Source organism: Polistes fuscatus, unplaced genomic scaffold, assembly GCF_010416935.1.
Source record: "Polistes fuscatus isolate 324 unplaced genomic scaffold, CU_Pfus_HIC Scaffold15, whole genome shotgun sequence".
In the NCBI taxonomy this organism is placed as follows: Eukaryota; Metazoa; Arthropoda; class Insecta; order Hymenoptera; family Vespidae; genus Polistes; species Polistes fuscatus.
Genome location: NW_025113053.1, coordinates 3271029 through 3295454, shown reverse-complemented (window position 1 = coordinate 3295454; position 24426 = coordinate 3271029). Strand labels below are relative to the sequence as shown.

At 33.6% G+C, this 24426-nt stretch overlaps 2 protein-coding genes and 1 long non-coding RNA gene across 8 annotated transcripts in view; all 3 read right to left on the bottom strand.

Moving 5' to 3' along the window:
• Positions 1-5329, bottom strand: part of LOC122514474 (potassium voltage-gated channel protein Shal) — a 95848-nt gene extending 90519 nt beyond the window's left edge. For all 4 annotated transcript variants that reach the window (XM_043631345.1, XM_043631344.1, XM_043631346.1 and 1 more), the window contains exon 1: positions 2370-5329. In XM_043631345.1, the coding sequence (XP_043487280.1) occupies positions 2370-3484 (1115 nt within the window). In that variant the 5' untranslated portion in view covers positions 3485-5329. The remainder of the gene's footprint in view (positions 1-2369) is intronic.
• Positions 1-24426, bottom strand: part of LOC122514491 — a 779718-nt gene that overhangs the window by 600876 nt on the left and 154416 nt on the right. The gene's annotated exons all lie outside the window — the stretch shown is intronic.
• LOC122514465 (rho GTPase-activating protein 190) lies at positions 11740-23298 on the bottom strand. Of its 3 annotated transcripts, none has more exons than XM_043631322.1 (24): positions 22983-23298; positions 21310-22029; positions 20336-21246; positions 20033-20242; positions 19803-19814; positions 19461-19647; positions 19264-19379; positions 18975-19127; positions 18657-18895; positions 18370-18571; positions 18108-18278; positions 17751-18002; positions 17495-17673; positions 17223-17406; positions 16959-17146; positions 16448-16867; positions 16125-16364; positions 15851-16045; positions 15713-15765; positions 15257-15635; positions 15040-15171; positions 14870-14920; positions 14470-14566; positions 11740-14380 (listed from the first exon to the last, which is right to left on the bottom strand). In XM_043631322.1, the coding sequence occupies exons 2-24, from the start codon at positions 21478-21480 to the stop codon at positions 14182-14184; spliced, it is 4941 nt and encodes a 1646-aa protein (XP_043487257.1). In that variant the 5' UTR covers positions 21481-22029; positions 22983-23298; the 3' UTR covers positions 11740-14181. The 3 variants fall into 3 exon arrangements, with proteins under 3 accessions (XP_043487257.1, XP_043487259.1, XP_043487258.1); XM_043631324.1 differs by having other exon boundaries at positions 16959-17128; XM_043631323.1 differs by lacking the exon at positions 19803-19814.

Sequence of the window (24426 nt, the reverse complement as noted above, 5' to 3'; positions counted from 1 at the left end):
TTAGTAAACGAATTTATGAAAATAAATCGATAAATTAGTTTCAATTATTTTGAGAGCCAGATAATGGTACTTTTTTGTTGATAAGTTGAGAAAGTAAATTGAACAACAGGGATAATATCGAGCAAATAGTAGTTTTTTCTAGCACACAACCATAGAATAACACTAGGAAAGATCCGAGGCACCTGTTGATAGCCCTCGTTAAAGTTTGAAGGAAATAACTTGGCCACCGCTGGACACGCAAGCTGAAAGATAGCTAAGTAATACTCCAACACGCGAAAAATGGTGCTACCTGTATCATTTGTCAAGTATAAACTGATCGGTTAATCTTTAATGCCATAAATTAACATGAAACTATTGTGACGAGTAAACGAATACGAATTGGGAAAACAAATGTCTTCTAGTCTCGGTAATGGAAATTCAATTTCAACTAATAAATATGCATACAGTATATTATCCCTAAGTTATTTTTACAATCAGAATACTATTTCACGTTCTTATCGTCTACTCGAGACAACATTTCATGTCTATAGACATTAATTATTTGATATGTTATTTAATGTTCAAACTTTTGAACGAATAAACACTCGAAAATATAAAAAGACGAAGAAGTAATCAGTAAAAAATCAAAGAAAAAACAATATTTCACTCGTCATCTTTACGACGAGATTAGAATAAATAAACCGTGTCTTGGTAAGAGAGGCAGAACAATGCTACCTACCGATAGACTAATAGACCATCGAGAATTCTATTTCTGAAACGCGTTGGTGCAAGCCGTCGTCAGCATGACTCAAGTTGCGTCTGATTGTCAGCTGTCCATGCGAAAACGAAACAAAACGCCATTGACATAGATTTTCACGACGACGACGACGACGACGACACGAATCAGAAACTTGTGTGTTTATATGTATATATATACATCATCATATAATATGTATGTTAAATAAATTTGTACTTCCGCTTTTTTAATGAAACGGACAACGAAAGAAGTATACCGAATTCTTTTTCTTTCTTTTTACACGTTAGATACGTTCCTTCAAAAATCGCATCAAGAAAATAAGTTTCTTATAGTAAAATAAGATTTAAGTTAATGTGTTAAAACTGTGTAAAATAAAGTGTTGCGAATTTTTTTGTTTCTTAACTGTCTTAAAACATTTTTCTGAAATCAAATAAAACATCCATTATATTAAATCATTGATAAATGTAAACCGTGGGGGTAAATTCGTCATCCGTCTATTCGTTGCAACGTTAAAATAAGCCGATCAAGGGGCCAGACTTGCGCTCAAGCGATCAGCTTTCTCAGAGAGACTTTATCGACTACTCGTCAATAAAGATTAGAAGAACTCTTCAAAATCGAAAGAGTGTACATCTGAAGGAATTAATAGTGTTGCTTCTATTTATTTCTCTCTTTATTCTTTCAATATGATGACCAAGTGCAGGAAATTTACTTCGAGAAAATAAATGAGCAAGGAGAAAGAAATGACTTTACCGCAAGGTAAACTAGTTTTCTTCCCTTTTTCTTCATTTATCTACCCTTTACCTTATAAAGAAAAGAACGGATAGTTAACGATCACTTGGGGGAAAAAGTAGAAAATATAGTTCTCAGTTCTTTTTCTTCTAAAGTGTCAGTTAAGAGATACGACTTTGGTCGAAAATGTAAATTTAAATGAACAAAAAAAAATGAGAATTAAAAGAAAAGAAGAATTGACACCGTGAAAAAAAAAAAAAAAAAATAAAGGAATCGCTTCACAGCTTTTAGAAATGATGCTTTTTCCGGCAGAATTTAACAAAATGCAAAAGCCCCTTGGTATAAAAGGGTTGACAATAGACTCCGTTAAAATTATCTCTGAGACCTCGGCTTGCGGTGCCTTCAGGCGCTTTGCACAGAGCCAATTACTTTAAAGTTCAGTACGTTCTCTCCCATGAAACGCATACGCTCGAACATATATTTGCGAAAGAATTCGTATTTTCAGAAATAAACAAGAACCTATTGATCCATCCACTTAGATTCCTTCAATCAAATTTAAAAACCTATACTTGATCTATTTTTTTATCAACAATTCTTTCTACAACTATCACAATATTAATTACTTGTTCATTATATGTAGATTCCCTAGATTTAAAGATAACTCTATTACTGGACTAATATCATGATCGCGATATTTTAATATAAAGATTTCAAATCGTATATAATTAACGTCACTTGTTGTACGATGATAAAAAGAAACATTTTCATTTGTGGAATATCATGAAAGGATATTAATAAGTTGAATACTTCATTAACTAATGGTTAATCCTATTGGGGGAAAAAATTCTTAATTTTTCATGGATAAAAAATTCGGAAGGTTGGTAGTAAAAAATGAAAAACTTACCCCAGCGTAGTCATCGTAACAATAGTGTACCAGAAGGCAGCAGGTATCGAAGTGAAATTGGTACCGTCGACGTTCTTCTCTGCGTAGAACATGACGGTAGCGAAAATGATGATGGCCATGGCGAGGGAAAATACTAAGAAGCCAAGCTCGGATGCGCAGGATTTGAGGGTGTAACCAAGAATCCTAAGTCCCTGGGAGTGCCTGGAGAACTTGAAGATTCGAAATACGCGAAATACGCGTAACGTTACGAAAGCTCCGGAAACGTCGTCGTTATCAGTTATACCGAGACCGATGTAATAGGGCAGTATGGCGACTACGTCGATGATCGACATCACCGATCGCGCGAATTTACAACGACTCGGCGCGGCGAAAAGCCTGAGCAAATATTCGGCGGTGAAGATCATGACGCAGGCTGTATCGAGACAAAAGAACACGATTTTGTATCGTTCGCCGCATGAAAGTGTACCCGCGCGACCCGGTCTATTGCCGCATGGTACGGTTTCCACGACGTTCGCCAGCACGCTCACGGCAATGAAGAAACCAGTAACGTAATAGAAAACCAACGCCGCGGTTGAGATGTGCGGATTTTGAAAGGCCCGCCACATTTTCTGTCTTATATCGAGCAACTGCTGAAGATTTTGATCGCCATTTTCGCTCAATTTGTCGTCCATCAGACGTTCCGCATTTTCGCGTTTGCGATCGCGATAATCCTCGTAACAGCAGTCGCCTATCACATCCGGGAGAATGCCGAAGAAAGCGAGCTCCTCGTCGTAGCTCGTAAGACATTCGTGCTTTGGATAATGGAGTTTACCGGTTCTGTAATAATTTAATATGTGACGAAAAATGTCCGGATCGCGATCGAAAAAATACTCTTTGCTCTCCTCGTCGTAAAAGAACTCGCGCTCGTTCGAACCGAGCAACGTGTCCGGATACTTTTCGAGGGTATTTCTCCAGGTCTCGAATCTACGGCCGCTTACATTGATAAGGAGCTTTTCGTCGTCAGCTTTACGACGATCTTTTGGTATCGGCGGCGGTGGCAGTGGGTGTGTGGCGATCGGCACCCAACCGATCGCCGCCGCACGGGCGAATGGCAGCCACGCTGCCACCGAGGCCATGCTCGACGGTGGAATCTTTCTTTTCTATTTCGCTCCTTCTCACTTTCTCTCTCTCTCTCTGTCTCTCTCTCTCTCTCCCTCTTTTGCTCTTCTTCCTTTTATCTTTCCTCTTATCACCTACCACCTGCGATCACTATTTCTCGAACTCACCAAAATTGCTGCTTTTTATTAAAAAATCCTTTCTAGAATCTTTAACGAAGCTCACACACATCATATGCTCGAGGATGCTTCTCGCTCGCCGTTCCTCGTTCACCAAGGTTATCGACGACAATGGAAGCGTCCGAAAGCTGCCAATGTTTTCTTCCCAACGGTAAGGGTCCGCCGTCAACGACGAGAACAACGTCAAAAACGACGCCGTCCACGACGATATCACGATTCCCTATCCTATTATACTCGAGATCGACCTCGAAACTCCACATCGTACCACTGCATTCCTCCTCTGCTTTATTTCTTCTTCTCTTCTTCTTCTTCTTCCTCTTCTTCTTCTTCTTGTTCTTCTTCGATCGTCACACCGTTCAGGCATTAAGACCAACCTTGACGAAGATTCGTCCTTAAACTGAACAGACTCGACCAGCTAAACTCTCGAAAACACTGGAGGAACTCGTCTTCCAGCATTCTCGAAACGAGTCCTTTCCTCGATTCTGATAGTTTACTATACTTATCTTCTCGACTACATTCTCTATTACCAAGCTGACAAGCTGCAATCTCTTCCTCTACCTTTCCTCTTTTTCACCTTTCTCTGTTCACGTAAAAATAATAGTAACGAAAACGGACGTCATATTCGAACGAATCGTCTTTTAATACTCAGAATTTCACATTGAACTTCCGTCAGGACGAGAAGAGATCTTTAGATCTTAGAGATCTCGTAGATCAAGTAGGATTTCACTCGTGATAATATCGCTCATCACCTCGATCTCGTCGAGAGCATACTTGAGAAAGCTTTTGCACTAATCGCACAAGATTCGTACGATACGTAATGTCGTTTAATATTTACGTAGCGTATTTTGTTCGCGCGAAAAGCCGGTAAAGTAAAGCTGATCTTGGCGGTCAGCCGAAAAAGAGCAACGCTCTTTTTGGGATCATCACCGATAAGAAGAACAAATCTTTATATATTATGCACCCTTTGAAACTAATTCCACCAGCCGAGATATATAATTCGGCGTGTCTCGACGGATACAAAATATGAAGAACGACGATGAAGGACGGCGTCTGGTAGCACAATGAAAAAAGATAAATCGAAGGGCTCAAACGCGTGTGTTTAAAATTACGAGAGCCCTTCTTTCTTATTCCTTCTCTCTCTCATTCAATTTTTATCTTTCTAACGGTCTTATTAACCGTTCGTCATACGAAAAGCAATAAGCTTCCAATCGTAAAATTGCTCAAACGGATTGCGCGCAAAATTTATCTCTCCTTCTCTCTCTCTCTCTTTTTCTCTCTTTAATCGTAGCTTTTCCACGTAATTAACTGTAGTTATCGGTGTATCGAAAGACGTTGCTGATTATATCGCGGAAAAATAATAAGAAGTATAGAAGTAAAACGTGAAGAGGAAAATTTCTCTTCTGTCGAGACGCCGCGTTTTGATCTATCGGGCAACTCCTAGAAAAAGCGTCTTCGAGCACTCGCGTGAATTTCCGACCGAGCCGAATATCCCCAGGAGGTTCTCATTCGACGATATATCGTCGTGGTCGTCGTGGTCTCGTCGTCGTCGTCGTCGTCGTCGTTGCCTTTGAAGAAAACCCTCGTAGAAGGAAAACTTGACGGCGCACGTAGTAGTAGTAGTAGTAGTAGTAATAGTAGTAATATTATTAGTAGTAGAAGAAGAAGAAGAATAGCAGCAACAATAGTGGTAGCAGCAGCAGCAGCAGCGGCAACAGCAGCAGCAACAGCAGCAGCAGCAGCGACGGCGGCGGCGGCGGCAGGAGTGTCGGCGAGCTTGAGTCCTCTCCCGACGCATGTCAGAGCTGAAAGCTCCGCATGCCCGAAAGCATCGTGAAAACGTTCCTCCTCTTTGTCCTCTCGACGTCCATACGTTTGTCGTCGCGTCGTCGTACGGTCTTTCGATTGGAAAATTATTTGTCGTCCGCGTCACCGACACCTTTTCATTTTGTCTTGTCTGGTCTCGTGTCGTCACGTCTCGTCCTCTTCCCGTAAAATCGTCTTGGTCCTTCTTCTTCTTCGTTCTTGCGTTCTAATTCTCTCGCCTTTGCGCGTCTCAGCTCACGCTCTCGGAAATACGTGCTTTAGTGCGCGGCACGATCGCAAGCACGAGTCTCTCCTCTCTCTCTCTCTCTCTCTCTCTCTCTCTCTCTCTCTCTTTCTCTCTCTGTCTTTCTCTTTCCCTCTTTCGCTCTCTCCCTCTCCCTCCCTCTCCCTCTCTCTCTCTCTCTTTCTCTCTCTCTGCGTAACCCGCTCGAACGAGTTGACCACTCGCGACTGCCGGAACGTTTCCGAACTCGGCGAGCTTTCGGTGCTTGCGCTGCTACCGCTGCTGCCGGTGGCGCGGCACAGTGGTGGTTGACGCTGACGGTAGCAATGGTGGAGGTTAAAGGTGGAGGGAATGAGAGGTAGAGAGATAGAAAGAGAAAGAGAGAAAGAGAAAGAGAGAGAGAGAGAGAGAAAAAGATAAAGAGGGAGGTGGTAAAGCCGCGTAAAGCTCGACGCCTCGACGAGAACCATGCACTCGCCTAGGCTCTTCTTGCCTCGCTTCGCTTCGTCTAAACTCGACTCGGTTTGACTTTTTTCGAGTGTCGACGAGATGTAATTTACAATTAGAGTCGATGATTACCGTCAACTCTGTCGATCCTTGCTCGCTTCCTTGCTCGCTTTCTTGTTCAAGCGTTTGCTAGCTAGCTAGATAGCCAGCTAGCTAGCTCGCTAGCTAGCTTGTTCTCCTAGCCGACATCTAAATTGATTTTTACGGTACGCCGCCGGTGGCGACGCGCCACGGCTTCCAAAAGCGCCGGACGACTCTCGTTGCCCGGGCAACCCCTTAACGATGACGTCACGCTACCCTCTCGCCAGCCCTATTTTCACCCTGTTTCTCTTCCTCTTATAGCTTTCGTTGGTTGCTTCGCCCTTGCTTTCGCCGATCTTAACAACACCTTCTTCCCTTCTCTTTTTCTCTCTCTCTCTCTCTTTCTCTCTTTCTCCCTCTCCTTTTCGAGGATCTATCTCAAGCATAAAATTCGATATCTTCTTTCTTAAATAGTCATTCTTCCCTTATTCCCATCACTCTACCTCAGAAACCTACGTTTGAGCGAGCGCGCCGCTTCTTTCCAACTCGATGACATTCTGCATCAGACAAGCCAATTATTTCTTGACTTCATTCATTAGAGGGAAAACGATTGCAACCAAGAGAATTGGTATTCGATGGCCGTTTACATATGTGCTCCCTCGAACGAACGACGAATCTACTTTCAATATAATTTTCATAGTGTAGTATGTACTCCTTTATATTCTATTCATCAACTACCTCCTCTGAACGGAAAACGTATCTCTCTCTCTTTTCCTCTTTCATTTTTTTTATTCTCACTCTCCTCCCTTTACGTAACGGTGTCACTAAGAAAAACAAGTGACGAAAGACGGGAAAAAAGAGGTGACGTCGGTATATCCAGATTGGATGACTGAAATCAACGAGAAGAGCACTATGCCTCGCCGCCAGGTAAATTTACGCCACTAATGAACGTGCGAAAGAGTGCAGCCTCAAAATGTGAGTGTACACTCCCGTAACAACGTCGGTAACGTCCCCTTAAGAGCACCGTTGCAAAATATTACAAGTTACAACCACTTTTCCCGTCCGTCTTGCCTCTTTTTCTAAACGAGAACGTGTCGTATAACTATGAACTTTTGATAGTTATAAAAATTAAAAAAAAAGAAAATATAAGGGAGTGTTACTGCTGTTTTTAATATTTATTTAGATATACCTTTAAATGTATTGTAAAATAGACTTTACTATCAGATTTAAAAAGAGAAAAAGAGAAACTTTTGATTTTTTAATTACGTTTGACATGTCTAATTACCAATTCCTTCGCATGGCCGACGTATGTGCGTCAGTTTGATCTTATTCCGGTGAATAATTCTGTGTTCTTAATTTTTCGCCAATCTTTAAAGATAAAAAATCACGAGGAAATACATAAATGACGCAAATTGTTGGAAAGGTGATAAAAATATTTTTCATTACACCGAAATATCTTTCAAAGAAAATTTCCCGGTTTACATATGAAAAAATGCTCTATATAATTGTAAATATATACCATAATTAAGAATCACATTAGAAATGATTTAATAACTTGTGATATATTTAGTATGTTTAGTAAGATTTTAGTAATATTTTAGTATTTTTATTTAATTAATGTAAAATAAAACTACACGCGATGAAGGAAATTAACATCGTGTGCGAGAAAATATATCTGGTCCCCTACTCCGGCAATAGAAAATTATTTTTTTATGCTACCGACACTACGAAGGAAAAGTGGAAGTAGATAATGACCGCTTTAGTCAGCCAAGTATAATGTAACGCAGACGGTTGTCATGCAAGTTTTGATTTATAGGTAATTTAAACCTTTCTTGATAATCTTTGAACGATATTATAAGCAAAATGTGAAGTATAGAAACAATTTACCAAAGAATTCAAACTTTAATTAATCTTTGCATATTACACACAATCTTGTACGTTGTTAAAGATTGGATTATAAGTACCGAATGTATGTATACACATAAACGACAAGATGGAAAACGGAAAAAAAAAGTCACATCGATGTAAACCTTAAATTTCGCTATTTTTATCTTTCGCGAAAATAAATTGATATGCGAATAAAATTGAACGAAAAAGTCGGATCAGGAATAAAATTAATTTCGTCTCGTACAACCCCACTCGTCTCGTGTCGTATAACGAAAAATGATGGCGAAGAAATAACTAGATTTACTGTTCAAATTGTACATAAAGACGATTTTTATTTTTTTAAATACTTTTTGGACATCGATACTTTTTGTGGTATTTTCAGCTTACTTCTCATTTTCTTCTTAAATCTTCGCAAATGTCGTAATGCATTCGATTCTTTCATTCTCCTCTCGTGTACGCGGATATGACACGACGCGTCGATCATACATATTAAATACTCGTCGAGCTCTACGAAAGATTCTCACGATTATTATTTAACGCGAAACTATAATAATTCAAAAAATGTTTTTGCCTATTCTAATCTATGAAAGGTAAGAGCACAAGAGTCAAAATCAAAATGATATTGCGACGACGATAGCACAGCGGAGGAAAAGTAGGCCGATTATTGAAAAAAAAAAAAAGAAAGAGGACGGTAAACTTTATTAATAACCATCAATATGAAATAACTTCTTCCCCCTGAAGCTTTTCACGTCTTTCTTAAAATCGATTGGTCATCTTACAATTCGTAATACTAAAAGAAAACCGATAATCCTTTAATAAGTAGCAAGTGATGTAACATAACTTCATACTTCTCGCTTTAACCTATTCTATTCCATTAAAAAACGTCACATGAAGTCACATAACGAATCTATCGTAAAGCTCGATACTTTATATCGTAATTATTTTGTACATTGGTTATATGTACGAGCGTTGAAAACGGCAACGCTCCGTCGTCCCACCCCCTCACTCTCTTTTTTTTCCTTCTTCCAAAATTGTTTGCATTCATAAAGTCAATACGAAAGGTCAGTACGACCGATTAGATGAAAGCACATCGAAAAACTTTGTTCTTCCTGTTTTTTTTTTCCACTTCTTCTTAAAACCAAACTTCTCTTCTCACAGATCTTGCGTCTTCCTTTTTCTTTTCTTCTTCTTGACTTGACTTGACTTCTTTCTTCCCTTTTGTTTCTCATCTCGTAAATAGCGTCAATAATTCGTCTCAACCGTCGATTATGAATGACAACCGTTATAGCATAAGCAACAATTATATACACATTAAAAAGCTTCATTACAATTATCGATTGCGAATACTCGTGGATTACTAAATTACATGCCACATCCAGATACATCGTTCGTTCGCGATCTTATAAGACTATATAGTTTGTATAGCTTTTCATAGTTTATGTATCTTCGAGTAAATTGATCATTCAAACGGATACAGCTGTTTATTCCTGTCCATTCATCCGGTTGCTGCATCTTTCGTCGATCGATTTTCGTTGCAACGTGTCCTTTATTATATATATATATATATAATATATATATGATATATGTATATCTTCGCATACCATCGTGGCACAGAATCGAGAAATATCGTTTCTTATATCGTAATAAAGATTTCAATGCGTTCATCTTTCCTCTCTGTTTTGTATGGAATGTATAATCCACGATCAATTATAATATTTGCATTAGTTAAATAAATCTACAAAAATAAAAAGTAAGGAAAGAAAATATTTGACTGTTATAATAATATTATTTAGCATGTTGGATGTATATGCGTATACATATACATATAACTTCTTGAAATTACTTTAATATGGTTGGTAAAATTCTTTTCTTTAATGTTTTCGATCGATTCTTTCGCAGACCGCATGCGAAACGATTACGATCGTTGTTTCGTTATAAATTACCGAAATATTTCTCAATATCGCTATACGTTTTGTAATATGTTTTGTAATAGAGATCGAAAAAGTGTTCATCGGAAAGTTAAGTGACGTGAAATATAAATTTGGGCAAATATTTTTCTATGTAAATGTTACTCGAGTAATTCGACGCTTGCTCTCGTTTCATAAAATATTCATAAAACGAAGATTATTTTTGAAGCAGGTGAAACGAAGGAGAATATATATGGTGAAATAATTATATTAAATTTTAGCGGTAATATAAACTCGAGAATGAACACTCAAAAACTATGTAAACCCTTTTTCCTTTCCTTTTTCTTCGTACATTTACTTACATTCACATTTCTTCTTCTCATTATACCTCAAATAACTCATTCGCAAGCACACTAATCACACAGTTTTTTTCCATTCTTTTTTCGTTTTTGTTTCTTCTTGTTAACTTATATAATACGACTTTAAAAAGTGATTGCGTCTTTTGATCGTTCGCTAAACATTATATTTAAGACATATCGAAGTATTCAGCAGCGTCGTCAGTATAAAATTTCATAACTTCGCGCAAATTAGAAATCCTATACCTACGTCTATTAACGCTATGTATAATACGCTTAGATTTTCTTATATGTCAACCACATACACGATCCGTGCGATCGTTTATCGATTTCGAATGTATGTCTTTATAAATGAGTCCGAGAATTGTAACGACGTGTTTTTCGTCTCACTTTAATAAGCGTCTTATTATTTTTATTCTTTTCTTTTCTCTTCTTTTCTCTCTATCTTTCTTTTATGTATGATATATATCTCCTGACAGTAAAACCCGAATTGCAAAATGATTTTCCCTTGTGACGCCCCCATACGAAATCCCTGCAAGAGTTTAAATTGACGGTACAACCAACGCAACGCGAAGCTGCGCATGAAAAAAGTAATTTACTTAAATAAGTTATCGTTTTTTTCTTCGCGTTATTTTTTCATTTCTTTTTTTTCTTCTATTTTGGATGGAACCATTTAGCAAAGAATTGCTGAAACAATATCAGTGATCCCACATAGGTAGACAAAGCGGAACATATAAGTATAGGAAACTTTTAATTGGCAAAGGTTCCCATCGTTCATATACAATAATAATAATAATAATAATAATATAGCTATTGATACAACGAGGACAGGGTTGCGTCCATTTACACGTTATGTATAATATTATATTTATATAGTATGTATATGGATTATTTACAAAAATCGTTATAATATATTATAACGATGACATTTATAAATACACAAGTTTTCTTGAAAGAAGGAAAACGTACTCATTGTAACTTGGAGATTTGTTGAAACGGTGCGACAAATCTGAATCGGCGATTGAATGCAACTACGATTTACATGATACTCGTTGTGATCGTTGAATCGTTTCTCGTTCACATTGTATATATATATCTCGTATATCTAATCGCAATCTAATTTTAATATTAAATCAGACCGTTTGCAAAAAAAAGCGATTAAAGTGTACGCTTTAGGCCGACATACGCATCGCAAAACGTAATCGTCGATAAATCGTAGATGAAAGAAAATCGATTTGCGTGCATTAAACTATGATTCACATAGGAAAATAATAATAATTGCTTTGTCTATATGTGATTAGAAGAAAAAAGAGAAGTCAAAGAATAAAAAAGAACAGATTGTCGAAAGATCGAAATCCAAGAAGAAAAATTGACTCAAACGCTTTGTTTTTTATATTTAAGTTCCGACGTTCGGCGCAACTGTACAATTATAATACATTCGCACATCATCATCAGTCCACATAATAAATAAAAAAAAAAAAACAATTAATAAAATAAAACAAAAATCGATCACTATTATTCGTTCGTTTTTCCATGTTATATTACAGGCAACGACACAGTTTGATAATTATTTATTTTTATTATTTTACTTTTAATGAGACTATATCCCACCATCCGAAACGCGTCGTGACTGAATGTCCAGTTGCGAAAGAATTATTAAAGCAGAATCCTAAACGGACATTATCGTAGAAAAGTGAGTTTATTTCGGTCACAAAACAAGATGATGATGGACACACGTATCGAATACTGATTTTGATGAGTATAAAGGAGTATTCGTCAAATATCTTTAAAATGTTCATGATCGCTAAGATGGATGATTACTTTTCAATATTTATCTTATTACACTTGCGATATGCAATGATCACTTGTGAATTTGTAACCATGCTTTTTTTTGATCTCGTGCGTACCAACTACACCTTGCTTCCTATCACAACATTATATAATTACGTACATACGAATGTATAAAATTTGATTACTACTAAATGGGAATGTACGATTCGCTGCTCATTAGGTGTGCTTGCGAGACATACATGCACACACATTTATAGAATTATCATTAAAAATGTTCTTTTATAAATGCACTCGTCAGGCGTATGTATTTGAAACATGCGGCCATTTGTCACGATTTTGTCTTGCAAAAAAGATTTAACGTGTCTTTTATAATATCGCGGCCGTGCTACAAATTTACGTCTACGAATTAAAAATTAACAATGAATTATCTTCGATGCTCTTTATGCAAATCTTGGTTTTTTTTTTTTTTCGTTTTTTTTTTTTATAAATATTTCGAATTAGAAAAATTGTGCTGATGTTGGCATTCAATGAGCTTAAACCTTAACGTTAACGATATTTCATTATTTTCGTTCGATTTCATATATACTTAAACGACGTACAACTTCGAAATATGGCTCGCCAAAAAGGTATGATTATTAAAATTCCTAACATACGGATTTGTTTATGGCACAGTTGTAGCAACAAAAAATAAAATGATAAACGAAAGAAATAATTCCTATGTATCTTTAATTAATATTATCAAATTGTCAGAATCAGCGAATCAATTAATAATTACTCTCTGTGTTTCATTAATAATATGTTGGTACTTATTGCCCAACACTTTGTCAAATAACGTAAGTACATTTAAAGAGATTGATACATTTCATTAGTATCACTGGCACAAATTATAATTTGTAAAATTAAGTCTATTATTCAACCTATTTTTCGTTTTAAAAGTATTTCTCTATAGTTCACCTTGGTTGTTCGTAATTTAATATCTTACATTAGTATATTTCTATATACACCTCTGTTTGAAGAAATCGGATAGTTACCTAGATAACTTTAAATCTATTTAAAGAACACTGCTGTAAATCTGCTAGTTTTTAAATTTTCAAAGTCTGCCTCGTATAAGTATACTGTTAACAATTTAACGCTTTTGTATGACATTATTACTGCTTACTTATAAATTCCGTAATCTCATGTAATATTTCGTTTTCAATTAGACGGAATAGATATATTGATTATATCACCATACAGCTTATTGAACGTTACTTGAAATCAAATTTATGTGATTTGAAATACCATTCGGAGAGTCATTTTTGTTCAAATAAAGTAAAATTAATTTCATAATACAATCGAAAGAACGTTACATGAGAATGTTGAATATGATACCATATTACTGAAAAAAAAAGTCATATTAAAATAAATAATGCGTTTAAAAATGATATAATTAGTCTGTCTAATAAAAGTGCGTCTCCAATTCCTTCTCGACAAATATCAGTTCCTTTTTTTTCTATGAAATTAGTAAAATAATTCAATATGATACTTAAACTACATGAAAAAGCAACATCAATTTTGACATTACAATTATTTGATATTATTAAATATCAGTTCTTATATCTAATACGTAGTAATAAATACATCGTTTTGGATACATCCAACATGATACATGCATACTGTTATGACACATGGATTGACATAGTTACTTGCATTATTAACCGATGTATAAACAGCCGTCCTAGGATCATTATTCGATCTCATTCCGTTCGGTCATATATTATAAACAATATAAATCAAGATTTAAATAAATTCGGTCTTTTATGTCGCATTACTTAAACTAATCGTATTAGGTATGTACTACATCGAAAAGAATATTATAAACTATAATGAAACCAATCATTCCGCGTAATTGTCACTGATAACATGTTAGCATGCATCAGGTTCTTTCAGAAGCAACAAGCTCCGAGGAGAACTATAATATTAACTTTTAAATAGATTCGGTTTTGTTTACACAACCAAAAATTCCTGCAATAACATCTTTCACTACACCATTACGATAGCCTCTTCTCCACAGAAAAGAAAAGGATATTGATCGATCATTGTTTGCACAACATCTTCTAAATATGGCCTCATAGCTTCAAATCTACCAAGATCATTAAATTCTATTGGTAATAATGTGGGCCACCAGCAGATGGCCAAATTTTTGCTGTCCATACTATTTAACTTGCAATTTTCTGCCACTCTGTAATCGCATAAATTAATAATTATAAATAAACGTGTACAAAAAAGAAATACATCGAACATACAGAATAATTTTAGAAAAAATCTTACTTGACAAAATGTTGAAATATGAACTTCAGTACATCAAAGTTTACTGGATTTAATTTATTAAGCATCAAACGTAAAGCTAGCAGTCTGCAACTACGATCTGGAACCATAAATATGTTTGTATTATAGTATTCCTAAAATTAGTATATAATAATAAACCATAGCAATAACAGTAACAATAATAGTGGTAGTAATAGAATAATAATGATAGTAATAGTAATAATAATAATAATAGTAATAGTAATAGTAATAATAATTATTATAATTATAATAATAATATTGACATTAAGACAAAGGAAAGAAAGAACAAGCAATGTTTGTTCTGCATTAACCGTATTTTAGAGAAGCATAATAATTATAACAATCGCGTATATTAATATTCCAAAAAAAAGGCGATACTAACCTTCCATATTCATGCAAGTCGCTGACATTGGTTTACTGATGCCACGTGCACCTAATATAAGCACACACATAGCTCTACATTCTCATATCAAATAACATTTAAGTATATTTTTCTTATAAATCAACCAATCTCGTTTTGTTCATATAATATTGCTATAATTAATTACTCACCCGATATGTCTTCGAGTTCACTCATGCGCTCTTTATCAATGAGTGGTGGTAACCTCTTGGAAAAGAAATCTTTTAATGCTGTTGCGACTGCATTTACAGGAATGTCTAAAGAATGTATATCCACATTTCCATCTGTAATTAACAAAAATTCTATGAATTTTGCAGGTAATAAGGATTTTCACTGAAAATATTTTCATTAAATCTATTTTATAAATACCTTCTTCGAACTTCTGAAAAAGAAGTTCAACGTGTGCTCGATTTCCAGGAACTCTATATATTCCTTCTGAATCTAACCCTTCATCTTCAATGAACCGTACGCATTTCTCCAAAAACAATGGTATCCGATTAGTTTCACTTTGGGCAAAATCTTCTATCACTGGTTGTATTTGACCTGAAATTGGTGTTCCACTAGATCCTTTTGTTTGTTTTATTTTCTCCTGCTTTTTCTTTTCCCTTTCTTTTTCTTTTTCTGCGTGTTTCTTCAGTTTTTCTTCCTTTTGCCTACGCTTCTCTAATTTTTCATCCTCTTTTGCTTTTTGCTTATCTTTTTTTCGTGTTGACTTATCACCTTCTTTACCTTTATTGAGTATTCCGAACTACAAAAATATGATATATATAAATATATTTTTATATTTAAAATTAAAACCGTTTTATATTGTTGCGTTTTACTTACACTAGGAGAATTTATTTCCCGCGGAGATGAAACATCTAGACTCGATTCATCATCTATAACGTTACAAAAATTATTAATTTAAAATTTTGTTTAAAATTTCTCTAAAAATAAAACAGATGAATTTTATAAATTACTTACAAGAAGCACTAAACATATCTTGAGCCATATGTTTTGCGTTAAAAGGATGTTGCAGTGTTGCTGCTGAATGCTGTTGCTGTAATGAATTACCAAATCTGCGTGTACTATATACCGCATGTAAATGTCGCTTATTCCTGGCCCTCATCGCTTGATCTGGATCACTTGATTCAGAACTATCTGGAGTTTCACTGGATACTGATGCATCAAATTAAATCGTCATAATATAGCAATATTCAGATTATTTATATAATATAACGTAAAAAAGTAAACGTACCTCTTTCTACTGGATCTACTCTCCAATGTTTATCATCTTTGAGATTATAATTCATTCCTACAATACCATCTCCACTTCCCATACTTGCCAATGATGGAACTTTTGGAGTTGCAACTGGTATAGCAATACGTTTCTTACGTATTCTTTTATGCGTTAATGGTTTCTTATTAACTTTTCCTAAAGCATCTACTACTTTCTGTCTTTCCAAAGAACTCCACTCAGAATCAGAATCACTGTAAGCTAAAAATAAATAACAAAGATAAATATACCTATTTTATACATTATCATATATACAATGCATTAAAAGAAAAAAAAATGCTTACATGGCTGTCCTTTTTCACGTCTATGTCGTAATTTAGATTTGTTGTTTCCAACAGAATCTTGTACTAATGCATACATATATTCACCGTCGTAAGTAGAATATAAACTAGGAACAACATCTTTCACCTGGGCATATTCAGATCCAAGATCTACCAACTCGGGAGTAGCAAGAGGAGCATGACCCAAATTTACTTTAGGACCATGCTCATCTTTTTCACCTATTGTCATTCTAGCTATAGCATCTGTTACATTGGAAAAATCTTTTAAATTTAATTTTCCAGGTTGCTTAAGCGTTTGACTATTTCCTTTTGGTCGTGGTTTCGCTTGTGAAATATGGCGTCTACCTGTTGTAAAAGCTCTATGAGGATAACTATTTGTTACTCCATCTTGATGCATGAACGTTTCTTTTACATCTTTCCATCCTATATGAATAGAAAATGTATATGTAAATAATAAAAAAATTCAAAATTAGCTGTGATATCCAGTATATTGTTATTCTCTCATAGTACTAACCAGAAAACTTGTTAGTAATATTCGCTGCTTTCAACATTTTTTGAAAAACATCAACACAAACATCACTATCATCACTTGGATAAGCTCTGTTATCAGAAAATGTTTCAGTCAATCCTGGATCACCAAGATCACCATCTGGCGTTAATTGCTCAAATGAATCCGAACCGCTTCTGAAAGTTACAGACATACTGCTTCACATTAGATTTGAGAATTATAGAAAAGATATAACTAATATGATAATTTAAAAGGTTTCAGATTACTTACCCATCATCTGGGGTTTGAAGATGATAGCTTTCATGTCGCGGCGGTGGCATTGGATGTAAAGCGGAATATTCTAATGTACCCTCACCACTATCATTTATATTACCAGGTTCCTCCATATTAAAAGCTTGTTCAATCTCTGGTTTTTTCTCCCACACCTCTTTAAAAAAAGGCGTATAAAAAGCAGCTGCAATCATAAAATCAGTAAATTTACATTCTATCCGAAATATATAATCTCTGTTAATAGTAAAATTATTATTTAAATGAAATAATACTTTTCTGTTGACAACTCGATGCAGATGTCATAAAGTGTGCTTGTAATCTATCTGCGGTTGCATTTCCTTCTGTGATAAGTAAATGACTCAGATCATTACTGAAGAAGGCATTGGCGCCTCCAGTATCAGTCACAGCCATAATTTGTATTGGTAAATTTGGTATGTTCATAGAAAATGCACTGAAAATAATTTTAATAGATATAATAACAATTGTATAATAACTAAAGAAAAATATTCAATCAATTATAATACACACTTAAGAGTTGCAAGAGATGCTTTTCTCTTTGTTGAATAGACCAATATGAAACCATGTACAAGTTCGTCTCTAAATGCATTTGCTCCATGAAAACTCAAAATAGTAACTTCAACTCTACGCTTAGATTCCCCTAAAAACGTTTCCAATACAATAGATCTTTCTCCACTAAGAAAACAACACTGATGACTGAGTAAAGGTCCAAGAACATTTTCCACGGAATAAGGATCTCCGCAGAACATACACATTATTATTCTGCAATAAGTAATTTACTTTTAGTTCTAATTTCTTTCTCTCTAAATATATATAACTTGTAACTTATAAAATTATATGTTTAAATTATTATATTTAATAAATTACCTAATATCTGGCTCAAAACACTCTATAACACTTTGGTAAATATTCAAAAATCCAGCTCGATGATTTATAGATTGTATAAGTTGTTGTAGCGCATCTTTTACCAAGGCTGTCGGAAATCTTTTATCTTGTTCTAAATCATCTATGCAAACATCGATAAAAGGACACTGCAAACTATAGCATAAATAATAAATACCAAAAATATGGATAAACAACCTAGTTGTTCAATTAAACTAGAAAAAGAAACTTTTCTAAGCTCATATACCTATCAGCAAGATTTTGTCCTTCTTCCCTGAGTCTCAATGCTTCAATATCATCGATACTTGATTCCGGTAAAAACATAATAACTATAGGTAATCCTTGAAACGGTAATCTATCTTCTTGTTCTAAATTTGAAAGTAATGTTTTCTCTAATGATGAACGGATGTATTCGAATGAATCCTCATTTGAATATATACAAAATGATCCTGCAATAAAATCAAATATAAAAAAACATATTTTAAATATTATTAATTAAGTATTACAAAATTTTATAACGAAATTATTGTATACCATGTGGCATGAAATCTGATGTGGTAAAAGAATTGTGTGGTAATCCTACATCACCATCGATAATTCTATATCCCAAAGTGTATAATTGGCAATCAATTTCTACTTCATCGTCCTCTGTTTGTGCTCTTATTTCACGGGCAAATTCCTCGCCTAGACCGTTACACCCAAGTATAACTAAATTCAATTGATTATTATCTGATGTTAATTGCCACTGGCTACTATGATTCCAAGATGAAGGTCTGTAATAATATAACAATATATTAAAATAAACTTTATTCTATAAAGAAAATTATTTTGTATGTGATAGAATCATTTTACCTGTGAGCTCTTGTACCAAGTATCCTTTCTATAAGTGCATCCATGCAATTTGGATATGCTGGACAATGTTCTCTTATAGGAAAGTGTACAAATCCTAAGTGTTGGAATAGCATCAACTTCCTATCTTGATCTAGTCTATCTAGAGCTTTATACCTGTACGATAATAATTATGTCATAATAATAATAATAATAATAATAATAATAATAATAATAAATGTTTTCAACCATAAATTCTTCACAATAAGAATTTAAAAAAAAAAATACTATTATATTTAAATTGATTATTAACCTAAAATCATCTACTAAAGCGTCCGTAATTTCTTTTACATCATCTTGTGTAATTTTTTCAGAAGGAGCTATACTCTTGAAGTGATAAAATAAATCGGCATGTTCTAACAATAACTCCTGCAACGAGCAAAAGAGACAGATATTTAGAGTTCAAAAATTTTACTATATATGATCGTATAATATAATATCAATACATACTTGAAAATTATGTTTTGCTTTTTCAATTATTTCTTTTTGATGTTGATCATATATTTCCTGACAATCATGATGAGAAAGAGCTTCAAAACATTCTCTACCCATAAATAGTACTCGAACCTCAGATAATTGTTTTCCAGGTGTAACATAACCAGTTTCCTCTAATAACTGTTTAAATTGTTTCTTCCATCTAATAAAATAATTATACATTATAAGATCCAAAAAATTCAAAATCAAATTTAATTGAACTTGAAAATAGCAACATCTCTATTGTCATTATGCTAGTTAAGATCTGCTTATAACTATATAGTACATAAATAAGCAGTAAATGAAAGCATAGATTACCTTTTTGGAAGTCTGCACAAAGAAACGCCACCCAGAATGAAGCAAAGCATTAATATATTACGGATGAATATTATTGTCTAAATTCTAAATGATTGTATAATCACAACAACAAAAGCATATACAAAATTAAGCAATGACCGTATAAGATTAAGAATATATGTATTAGCTTTATATTTGGCTCCATATTTTTTTTACCTAAGCATTATTTTCCATTACATTACAATACTTACTCTAATCGACGTTGTTCCTGTTGTAAAGCATTAACATGATTTTTAAAAACAGTTTCAGCCTCTGGTGTTTCTAAAACGTCATAAGGAATTTTAGAGCTATTATTTTCTCCAAAATCATAATCAATCCAAGGTATGTCCTCGGGACACTCATAAAAATATCGATGAAAGTCAGGATGTTCTTTTATACATTGTTGTACAGAAGACCATTCCCTAGTGAACAAATATTTGTAATAAAATTATATTAATTTCTATTTTTAACCTTGCTTAAAAATACAGTTAGAGATAAAAAAAATAAAATCTTACTCGTTAATTAAACTTGATATATCGGGACATAATTCATGAAGAATTTCTGGTAGCAAATCCAAGTATCCTTGAATCTTCTTTGCCACTTGCTCATCTTTTAGCTTTTTAATATGTCTTCTAAATAATCTTTGCGTCGCATCAATTCCAAATAATTCTTTGAAAGTTAAGAATTCTCTATGTTGTGCAAGTTTTTTGGATGCTTGTGACCATAGCGCACGATAATCAGTAACATGCATACGGATTAATCTTTGCAAAGATTCAGTAGATGTATCTAATAATTCTTTCCTTGCTCTAGCTGCCTCCGCAAAAGGAATCACTTTACTGCGTGTTTTAGTTTTATCAATTAATTGTGCTACGATCGTAAAGGCCAGGTCAATATTAATATTTTCATGTGCAGAAGTTTCCACTATTAGTATAGATCCTTTATATTCTTTACGCATCACCAACTTTTCTGCTTCTTTAACATATTGCTCATTTGCATCATCGTTTTTAGTTGTGATAAGAACTATAGGCTTTTTCGTTTTCATTAAATTATTTAGTATGTTAGCTACTATTTCAACTTGTTTTTCAATTAATCTGTTAGGCACAACACTTACATCGAATACACACAAGAAACCATCAATATTTAGTTTACCGTCTGGTAAAACTTTTTGTTCATATTCCTTTTCAATACCCAATTGATTTTTGCAAATATACATAAGTTTTTCAGCACTAGTAATTTTAGTGGCTGCACATCTTTTTGCATAAGGTTCCATCTTACCACCTTTAAAAGGTTGAAAGGAAGCATCGTCTATAAACTCTGTATGCTCTATTACTTGAAATTGATACTCTGTACCATCTTCAAGAGTCTTCATTACTTCACCCCAATACAAAAAGTGATCATTATTCACGACTCTGCCACTAAAATCCGACTGTAAAACATATAATGTAATCAATAAACTTATATAAAATTATAATTATATATATTACAATACCTGTGATAATACTGAAATATGGTCCACATTATAATCATCGCTGAGAGAGCGCATAAAACGATTGCATAAGCATGACTTCCCAACCCCAACTTGTCCTTTATCTTTCTCTGTGCCAGAAAGTCCAACAACCGCAATATTTATAGCCTTGATATTATCACCTTTTCTTGCCATTTTTGGAATAATGTACAATTATAACACTTGGACAATTTTCAAATTTGAAAATAAATTATGTTTTTCTCAAGTAATGCTACTCAAGACATATTTATATGTTTTAAAAGTAAATGGTATTATGTCTTATATTTATTAGGAATTTGTTTGCATATTTTTGATCATAATATTAGATCTACAAACATGCATGAAAACCAGAAGAATATTCTTTAGGTAACATCTTCATTAATATATTCTATTACTTCAATTTGTTTTTTCGCACTTGATACTTATATGTCATCACAACAATGCAATTTCACATATAGTATTAAAAAATTTGTATGAGCATATATGTTTAATTAACATTTGCCAAGATTTCATTTACACTTTATCAACACGGTATTCTTATTCCACATTTGCCAGTAATAATGTCATATAATCATTCCTTGATAATATACATATCTCAAGCTTTAAAAATTCTATGTATGAAACAGTGAGCTTCAATGTCGGTATAATTTCAGAAAAGATTATCTTTTATAAATGATGGTACGTATTAGAATTGGTGACATATATCTGAAAATTATAAAAACAAAAGGATGGATATATCTAACAATGATTAACCAAGATAATAAAGTAGATAGAAGAAAAAGATTTGAAAAAAAAGAAGAAGCAAAATACAATTATACAAAATATCCTAATCTGATTACAAAAATCAAACACTAATAATGTTCTAGACCAATTATTCATATGTTTTGTCATATTTCAAATATTTCATTCTTTCTATTAAAATTTATTATAAAGGCCAAACACACATGAATCAACTCTTTTTAACAATTCATTATTTTTACAATCACATACGAATAATTGTTAATAAATGAAATAACTATTTAACGGCTACATGTAAATTGAATAGAAATAAACCGTTCTTCTTTTTTCAACTGAAAATATAACGACGATTGCGTTAGTATTAATAAAACACTATATCTATCGCGTTAAAAAGTAAAATAGTCGATATCTTGGCAGAAGGATAATTTCGAAGAAACAAAACAAAAAGTCCAATATGTTTCGCAAGACGAGTCTTTTGAAAATTTCAGATATCAAAATAAATCGAATTTTTAAACGTAAGAAAGCAATAATAGAAAAATAAATCGTTACACGTTGCTGCGTGCCTAAGTCGTGAACGGTCCTCGCCATTCGTCAAGCTTATTACGTGCAATCATTGAATCGTTACATCGAAACACACACATCAAAAAAATAATTAACACACGCGAAAAAGGATTTGTTCGAAATATGATTGACAGCTATGAATAGATCAATATGCAATGTACACATCCGCGCTGAATTTTGATAGTGACGATTGCGCGTACATACGTTTTTAATATGCCAAGTTATACACTTGACGAGATCAACTTTATATTCTTAAGATCGTCGTGTAAGCGTCACGCGTCAACGGAAGACGATTATTTTTATCTTCTTTTTTTTTTAATTAATTTTTTTTCATATGAAAATACTTTTTTCGGGAATACCTTAAAATTGATGTGCTATACCCTCATGAAAGACACAGATACATATATTTCTTCCTTGAGCTAACTCACGAGCCGACCGGCCGTTTCGTTGATACTTTTTAAAAATCCGATAGAACCTTAGTCGTTTTTTACCATGCGTATATTCTTTTAACTTCTCTTTCTCCATACACGCCGCACCAAAAAATGTCTAACACTTTTCTGGACAATGTTAAATTCCAGACGTGTAAATAACTTCACGTCAAACTTCGAGTATTGCACCGTAAAGGAGCCATCTTGGTGGGTGGGCACACTACGACTGATGTTTTTAATAACGATAGTATAATATTCTATCCTGGGCAGGATCGTATCAACATTAAATTATTTTAACTACTAATTTTGCACAACTAAGAAAAGAATTACAAAAATAATAGAAATATTATAAATATTATCTGTTGAAATAAACTATTATTACGTATTAATAAAGAAATCTTCTATTCTCTCTTGTATTGAGCAATAAATAAAAATTAATAAATATATTATATCACTTCGATGAAGAAAAAGAAACGAATTTGATCAAATATGGTAACAAATAAACGTTTTTATTCTTTTGGAAATAAATTTTGTAATATAAAAAAATATTTGAGTAAGTTTTTATGAGATTCTGATTGGATCATACTAATGTAAGATTGTCCAATTAAGATTCAGCGAAGTTAGCTTTCACGTATCTTTGCTACTTCACCATTTTGTATGTTTTAAAAGAAATTTTTAAATACAGACGTTTTATTAAATTAATGATAAGGTTAAATACATAATAAATTCAGCAGCAAAGCAATAGTTTAAAATACGTTATATTAACTTACGGCAGAAATGATCCCAACTATCAAACGATAGTATCGCCATCTAATAATTCAAATAATATCACGTGATTTGTATCAAATCACGTGATATTATTACCCGCGGTTATCACGTGATTTGTATCAAATCACGTGATAACCGCGGGTAATTAGGTATCCAATCGCATTATAGTCACAATGTCGCTACTTTCATTCGCGCGGAATTCAAATTTGATAAATGATTATAATCATTTCTTCTCAATTTACTTCTCAATTATTGATATCTTATAATTTTCACTATAATCGTATACAAAGAAGTCTCAGGTAGTAGAATTAAAATACTTTTCGTAGAATATCAATACTTTTCTTGGCATTTAATTAACAAACTTTAACAATTTGATTGAACGATAAATTTGTAAAATTTGTCTAATAATATGATTATCAAGTTTAATTAAATTACGTTACCTTTTAATGCAATCATTTTTAATTGCATGTGTCGTATCTTAACTCAATATTATTAGTAACAATGAGATATGAATACTTTATAATTATAGTGTATATATAGTAAAATATAAATATTCTTGAACAAATTAGTTACATCTAAATTCATTGTACGCATTCAATAGACACAT

Excerpts from the sequence above, each read along its gene's own strand:
- LOC122514465 (XM_043631322.1), bottom strand. The coding sequence starts at position 21,480 with ATGGCAAGAAAAGGTGATAATATCAAGGCTATAAATATTGCGGTTGTT. Across the intron at positions 19,128-19,263 it reads GCTTTAGTAGATGATTTTAG|GTATAAAGCTCTAGATAGAC; the intron begins GTTAATAATCAA and ends ATTATCGTACAG. Across the intron at positions 18,279-18,369 it reads GGACAAAATCTTGCTGATAG|TTTGCAGTGTCCTTTTATCG; the intron begins GTATATGAGCTT and ends TTTATGCTATAG.